General features: G+C 37.9%; 1 protein-coding gene across 1 annotated transcript; it reads right to left on the reverse strand.

The window, feature by feature from the left end:
- Positions 1–4,617: 4,617 nt before the first annotated feature.
- On the reverse strand, positions 4,618–5,547 carry LOC129681358 (olfactory receptor 10J1-like). Its single transcript, XM_055613273.1, has one exon. It carries the CDS (start codon positions 5,545–5,547, stop codon positions 4,618–4,620), a length of 930 nt encoding a protein of 309 aa, XP_055469248.1.
- Between the last annotated feature and the right edge of the window lie 2,516 nt (positions 5,548–8,063).

Here is an 8,063-nt window from a genome sequence, read left to right on the forward strand (position 1 = left end):
GAATAAAGCTGCTATGAGCATGGCAGAGCAAATGTCCTTGTTGTATACTTGAGCATATTTTTGATATATGCTGAGGAGTGGAATAGCTGGATCTTGAAGAAGCACTATTCCTAATTGTCTGAGAAAGAGCCAGTTTGATTTACAAAGTGGTGGTACAAATTTACATTTCAGCCAGCAATGGAGCACCATTCCTTTTTCTTCATATCCTCTCCTGCATGTGTTGTCGTTTGAGTTTTGATCTGTCTTAAGCATAGGTCAACATTCTCTTTGGTGTGAAGTTACCTTGGATTTGATAGTGATTGGCTGATATACTTTTAAATTATTAATTTTTATGAGTTTTCATCTGATGTTATTTTCTATGCACATTTTATTGAATGCCTGTTTTTATTCTTATCTCAAAATTAATCAGGGTTTTGGAAAAAAAAAGCAAATAATGAAAATGAATCATCAATATTTAATCTGAATTCTATCTACCTTAACTGCAACACAAATCCTAAAGCTTGTACTTGTTTTAAAATATTGACTTCTATTAACAAAGATGTAAAACTTTTATGAATGAAACTTTAATTATTTTATAAGTAATTTTAATGAAACTTACATATTCATACTTCTTTGCTCAACTTTTCTTTCCTGCAGTTTCTTTCTCTTTCATGTATGCCCTTGTATTCCCCAGATCTTTATTTTTGTGCATATATATATATATATATATATATATATAAAACGTACATATTATGCATATATATATGAGTGCGTTCATGTGTGTGTGAGTGTATACGGAGACCAAAGGTTGATGCTGGATATCTTCCTCAATTGTTCTCCACCTTATTTCTTGGTACAGGGTTTCTAATTGAGCCAAAGAGAGACCCCAATTAAAAACAAAGATGGTGTGTAAAGATCAGCATCCATGGTTGTTTTTTGGCTTGCATGCACATACATGTAACCCATATATATATATATATATGTATATATATATTACACACACACACACACACACAAACACAATTTTTGGTAAATTTAAACAATTTCTAAAACTCTGGCTTAGTTAATTTTTAGTTTCTTAATTCCAATTAAGTCATGAGTCTTCACAACTTTTATGGATGAATTTGTAATATGATTTTAGTTCAACTTCTAAATAATATAGGATAGTATCCACTGTGAAATATTTCAATAAATAGCTATTAAGTAATATATAAATAGGATGCTGAGAATGAGGAATTTCTCCTAAGATATTTTGTTGCTTCAGCAATCTCAATTTTTCAGTAAAAATATTTGCATCTCCCTTATATCATAAATATATATGTGTTTTAATGACCTTTACAGCAACTCACAAGCTGACACTGGTGACTAAAGGTCTTTTATCCAAAATAAAATTGTGTTTAGTTATGATAATTAAATGTTTAAAAGTAAAATTTATACTTTTAGAAATGAGATTTGAGTTTTATTTCAGTATTCTGGAAATATAATCTTCCAGTGTTGGACTTTGGCACTGACTTCAGCTGAAAATAGACTAACTATCCATTTTGAATACTTACTCAGAACATGTGGTAGATGTAGCTTCACTCATTAGTGTTATTTTAATAAGATACAACAGAAGAGAAAAGAATAGACTGGCAGGGGAAACACAAGGCTGATCTCCATGAGAGAAGGCTAAGTACATTTTTGTGACTGTGTCTCTACTTGTTAATGTGTGTGGATGTACACATTCACAGACGTTGTACACAGATGAGCAGGTCAGATCATAACCTACAGTTTGTGTTAGGGTCATTATAAACTGTTTGGAAATCACTGAATTATGTTTCAGAACAGTGACTGATACGTAGAAGAATACAGGCATGAACTACTGAAATTGCCATTAAAAGATAGAAATGAAAGGTTTGGGAAATATCTTCCCTAAAGGAGCAAGATATGTGACCTACAGACTTAAACTTTGAGTATGAATAATCAGGGCCTAAAAGTGTACGGAAGGAAGCTGGTAATCAACAGTGAAGTAGGAACATTTGAACAAGTGAGAAGAGGTGGTAAGAACAATAATGGTACAATAATGTTAATGGCACATGGCATTTCTTACTGCTTAGTGTGGTTTTCACAGCAATCCCTCCCGTTTACTTTAGTGAGGTTGACTGGTACTACCCTCAGTAGGAAGACAGAGCATGGATTAGTAATCCATGCTTCAAATAAACAAAGATGCAGTTTATGGATACTATGGCTATTTTCTCAGTCTAACAGTTATAGAAAATACCCAGCAGTGTATCAAAGCAGATCCTGAGACTCATAACCAAACCTTCGGCAGAGTGCAGGGAATCATATGAAAGAAGGGGGAGTTAGTATGACCTGGAGAGGACAGGAGCTCCACAAGGACCAAATATATCTGGGCACAGGGGTCTTTTATGAGACTGTATCCCCAACCAAGGACCATGTATAGATATAACCTAGAACCCCTGCTGGGATGTAACCCATGGTAGCTCAGTGTCCAAGTAGGTACCCTAATAAGGGGAACAGGGACTATTTCTGACATGAACTCAATGGCTGGCTCTTTGACCTACCCCCTCCCACCTGAGGGAGAAGCAGCCCTGCCAGGCCACAGAGGAGGTCTTTGCAGCCAGGCCGGAAGATACCTGATAAGTTAGGGTCAGTTGAAAGAGGAGGTGGTCCTCCTCAGTGGACTTGGAAAGGAGCAGGGAGGAGATGAGGGAGGGAGGGTGGGACTGGGAGGGAATGAGGGAGCAGGATACAGCTGGGATACAAAGTTAATAAATTGTAACTAATATTAAAAAATAAAATTTAATTTAAAAAAGCTCAAGGAAGTAAAAAAAAAAGAAGAAAGAAAGAAAAAGAAAATACCTGCACCAGTTTTGTCTCTTCTGAATAATTTTTATCTTTGTCCTTTCATGTGTTAGACAAAAAATTTTGTACTTTAACTTTACAGATGAGGATCAGGGAAATTAATAATTTATTTGCACTTGTTTTATATGACTATACACACATATAAAGTCACATATATGTTCATGTTCTCTCAACTTAATTGTACTGTTTTCTAAAAGCTGCTACCTAGCATCGTAAATGATTGATGTAGTTTACAGATATATATTATCTGCAACTAATAATGTTGATGAGACAAAGCAGGATGTTATTTTAATTAATTTTTATTTACTGAGTAAATAAAAAGTCATCAATTAGCAGATACAGAATAAAATATTTTGGGTCTGTTGGATTTTACCATGAATCACCCAAAAGCATATCTCTAGGATTGAACTTCAGGGGGTTGTTTGAGTAATCAAAATATTTGAGTAAAGCTTTAGCTGTTCATATGTAGTCTTGAAAATACACCACTTGGTACAAATGAAATGTTAACCACTGTTTGCAGCATCCCTCCTGCTATGACTATGTGTAGGTGAAAAAATGATTTTGCTGGCCATTTTACATCACAGTCCATACAGACAGCATACAAAATGTTCACACTGGTTCTATGGTCATGGAAGACAGTCTGAGTTTAGAGGGGAGGGTTCAAGGGAGTGATATCTGTAGGGACATTATTAAACAGTTCTTAAAACAAGAATTGCTTCAGTCTGGTGTTTCAAAATGAATAGAAGCATGCCTTTACTGAGTAGGCACTAATAATGAGAGTTGGGATTTCCATTAATTGCTTAAAAGTCATAGAAGGCCATGAGGATATAGCCTCAAAACCCAGTCACTGGACATTGGTTATCCACAGTCTTTCGTGGAGATGACAGTGAAATATGACATATCAGTTAAGATCCCGGGAGACCTTGAATGACTGGATTGATAATTTGAGAAGCAGTTTTCTTTTACTGGGTCATTGTTTTACAGAATAGCTATGTTCTCCTTCGGAATACCCCCAGTTACTGCTCTTCACTAATTTATGCCCCAGATTTCTTCCTTTACTTATGTTATCAGTTTTTCATCCATCCTGCAATGTGTTCCAAAAATAATTCCAATGTGTTTATTTCAGGTCATATTTTCATATATGCCACCTTCACATGTGAAAATATGTATATTTTCATAAGACAGGTTTTATAAAACTACTCTTTAACTAGATCACCAGTGGTTTCTAATGATTCTTCCATGACCCCGAAAACAACAATTTCCAAATTCAATAACCTGAACCTTCCATGAAAAAGATCCATAAGGGCTGCTCACTTTTAGATATGCTAATCTCTGATAATCATTATATTGTGGTGTCTTAGAAGCAAAAGGCTATAAATTGTCTATAGCGGACAGTTATGTGCTACCCTTATATGTTCTATATAGGAACAGGAAAACCCATGTCTCCCCCAGGAGTATTGTAGAATATATTTTAAAACTTTTATCTCTGCCTTATAGTAGCCCACATTAATCCTGTATGCCATCCTGCTTATGCTGTAACAAGGCTTTCCAGATGGATGATGTACTTCCCAATATCAGCCAGTGTTTTATTGCTGATCTTATGTGAGACATGTGCTAGCTTGTGTGTCCTTTCCTTGAATGGTTGAATTGTGGATCCTTTGTTCTCACCTCCTGTCACCCAATCATTGCTTAAATCTGTGGAAATGCTTCCATGTATTCCTTGATAATTCCTAGAGAATCTTAAATGACCCGGTTTGAAATGGGCACAAACTATCAGGGAAGTTTCTTGCCCATGGCCCTGCACAGAGCATCCTTGACTTCTTTGTTCCTTAAAGTGTATACCACAGGGTTCAGGAGGGGTGTGATAACAGTGTAGGTCACAGAGATCAGCTGGTCCTCATCTCTGGTATTCTTTGACTTGGGTTTAAGGTAGGCAATGGAGGCACAGCCATAATGGATAACAACCACTGTGATATGAGAGGCACATGTGGCAAAGGCTTTCTTCCTGCCCTCAGCAGAAGCAATCTTGAGGATGGCCGAGATGATGAGGATGTAGGAGATGAAAACCAAGCTCATGGGGATCAAGATCACCAACACACTGATGACCAAAGTGAGGATTTCATTGACAGTGGTGTCAATGCAGGAGAGCTTCATCACAGGCCGGATATCGCAGAAGAAGTGAGCTACCTTGATGGTACAGAAGGGCAGCCTGAACACAGCTGACACTTGTATCATTGCTACAATTAGACCAATGCTACAGGCTCCCCACACCAGCTGGAGGCACAACCGTTTGCTCATGATGACCGAGTACCTCAACGGGTTGCAAATAGCCACATAACGGTCATACCCCATGGCTGTGAGCAAGAAGCAATTGTTGATAGCCAAAGTGATGAAGAAAAACATCTGAGTGGCACAACCTGCCAAGGAAATGGGCTGACTCAGGCCAATGAGGTTGAGGAGCATTCTCGGTATAATGACAAGGGTGTACACAGTCTCAGAAGCTGACAGCATGCTGAGGAAGAAGTACATGGGAGTGTGAAGGTGACGATCAAGACTGATGATGGTCACAATGATGACATTACCTGCTAGGGTTAATATGTACAGTGCTAGGAACACAATGAAGAGAGTGAGCTGGTGCTCGTGGAAGTTAGAAAAACCCTGGAAGGTGAACTCATTCACCAAAGTGTGATTCTGTTTCTTCATTATATCATGAACGGTATTTAAGAAAGAAAAATAACATTAATGATACCAAAAGGGTGATATTGTTAGGCTGAGAATTTTTGTGGCTGGTCCACTGCAAGTTGATTCTCATCCCCATCTATTTCTTTGAGGACTAAAGCCTGGGGGTGTGGTCCAGCATTCCCAGTAAGAAAACACTGCATGGCCTTCAGAGTTGAATGCTGTAAGTCATTTCCTTCTTCTGTCATGTGTTGTCTTATCTTGAACAAAGACTGAACATTCTTAAAACAAGTCTCCACATCTCCTATAGGGATGTAGTGATGTTAACATCTTAGCGCTGTGGACATACAAAAAGTTATACTGCTAACTATAACAGAGGTTGAAAATTTTTTTGGAAATTTATTTATTCACTTTACATCCTGATTACAGCACCCTCCTCTTCTCCTCGTCTCCCCACTTGTGCACCCCTCCCTCAATTCTCCCCTCTTCTTCTTCTGAGAGAAGGAGGCAGTCCACCAGTGGGTACCAACCAACCCTGGCACATTCACTCACTGCAGCCCATTTAGGGGAAATGGTATCCAAAGGGAGGTGTGAGAGTCAGAGAGGGCCCCCATGCCAGTCATTGGGGATCCATATAATGATCAAGCTACACTTCTGCTACATATGTGCTGAGAGCCTAGGACCAGACCATGCATGCTTCTTGGTTGACGGTTCAGTCTCTGTGAGGCACCATGGGTCCAGATTAGTTGACTCTGTAGGTTTTGTAGAGTTTTTTACCCCTTCTTCTCCCTCAATCATTCCCCTAACTTTTCCATGTGACTCTCCAAGCTCTGTCTAATGTTTGGCTCTTAGTCTCTGCATCTATTTCTATCAGATGCTGTGTGAAGCCTCGCAGAGGAGTTATGGTAGGCTCCTGTCTATGAGCCTGAAGTGGCTACCCTCTGTAGCCTGGCAGGGTTTCCAGTGGAGAGATAAGGAGACCAACCCACCCAGAAAACCTTTGATCCAACATTTGTCCTGCCTACAAGATTCACAGGGACAAAGATGGAGCAAAGGTTGAAGGAATTGACAACCAAAGACCGGCCCTACTTGACACTCATCCGGTGGGAGAGAACTGATCCCTGACACTGTTGATGTTACCCTGTTATGCTTATAGAAGTTGAAAAATTTAAAACATTGGATACAGTATCATGTACAGTCCCTGATGTTTTAACTGCCTGCTCATTCCTGAGCGTATAAGGTTGGGTGGAGCTGTGGTTATTGTCACTTACAGACTGTTTCTTTTTAATCCAACTCCTTTGCCTCTGATGCTCCTGTAGAAGCTGCTCTATATTTCCCTAGATGCCACCCATTTTTTCAAAACTAAGCTAACCATGTTCTTTGTAAAATCATTTTCCTCTCACCCCTATCTATATTTCCTTGAATAAGTGGGTAGCAAAGAATATTTTACTATTTTATTTGTGTATTACTAAAATCTTATTGTGCCTTTGAAATCACAAAAGATATTCACATATATTCATTCCATTTAATTGCCATCCCATAAAGTATAAAGACAAGACTGCTGATTCTTTTGACATGAGGAATTTGAGATGATCATCTCTTTTGTTAGGGCACTGCCTGTGGACCCACAATGTCAAAGAATTAAACTAAGATTCATAGTCATAGTCATGATTATTTTTGATTGTTCCTTCCAACACACAAAACTGCATCATGCAACTGTCCCCATCACAACTGGGCAGGACCCATGCATTCCCTCTCTTTGTAACCACCATGAGGCCAGTATAATGTAAGATATGAACATCATTTTGAACATTCATTACAAATCCACCACAGAAATGGTCCATTAAGAAACAGAAAGTGAGAGCACTATAGTGACATTTTCTTCAAGGAACAGAAGGCTTAGTATTTCAACCTCTGGCTCATTTTTTCCTCATGCCTATGTCACAGCAGCAACAAACAAATAAATAATTGGGTTACATTTTAACATTGAAGTTATGGCATTAGAACACTGGCCAGAAACACCTCATTATCAACGTGTAATTGGAAAATATATTGATAGAGCACCCTTTCTAATAGCCTTCACTGTCTCTGTTACTAATCAACATGATTATAACATGTTAGTTCAAAAAATTAATTCAGCAACAGAAGGATAGAGTTTCTTCCAAAAGTACATTTTGCTGGAATTAATGCAAATGAGCTACACTACAAAATGATTTGCTATTGGGTAAATTTCAAAGGCACTCTCCTTTAGTGCTTTAAACATTTAATTTATCAGATTTTCATGAATAAGCCACTTTTCATAGAGGAAAACTGAAAAAAGGTTTTATTAAATAAAATAAGAAATCAATGCATAGTTGGGCTTCGGCTCCTCCAAACACCAAAACAAAGGAAAATCACATAAGGTTGCAAACAAAATAAATTTTATGTTAAATGCCACAGGCCATTTCTTGATAGGGAAAGTTGTTTGACCCTGTTGTGTATAACATAAACATGCTTTATGCAGCTTTATAAACTGTGTCTTTCTGAAATATGAATTGTTG

Source organism: Psammomys obesus, unplaced genomic scaffold, assembly GCF_907164565.1.
Source record: "Psammomys obesus unplaced genomic scaffold, mPsaObe1.curated_primary_1811, whole genome shotgun sequence".
Taxonomy (NCBI): domain Eukaryota; kingdom Metazoa; phylum Chordata; class Mammalia; order Rodentia; family Muridae; genus Psammomys; species Psammomys obesus.

What these genes read in the sequence shown, in the direction of transcription:
- LOC129681358 (XM_055613273.1), bottom strand. Translation starts at nt 5,547, where the DNA reads ATGAAGAAACAGAATCACACTTTGGTGAATGAGTTCACCTTCCAGGGT.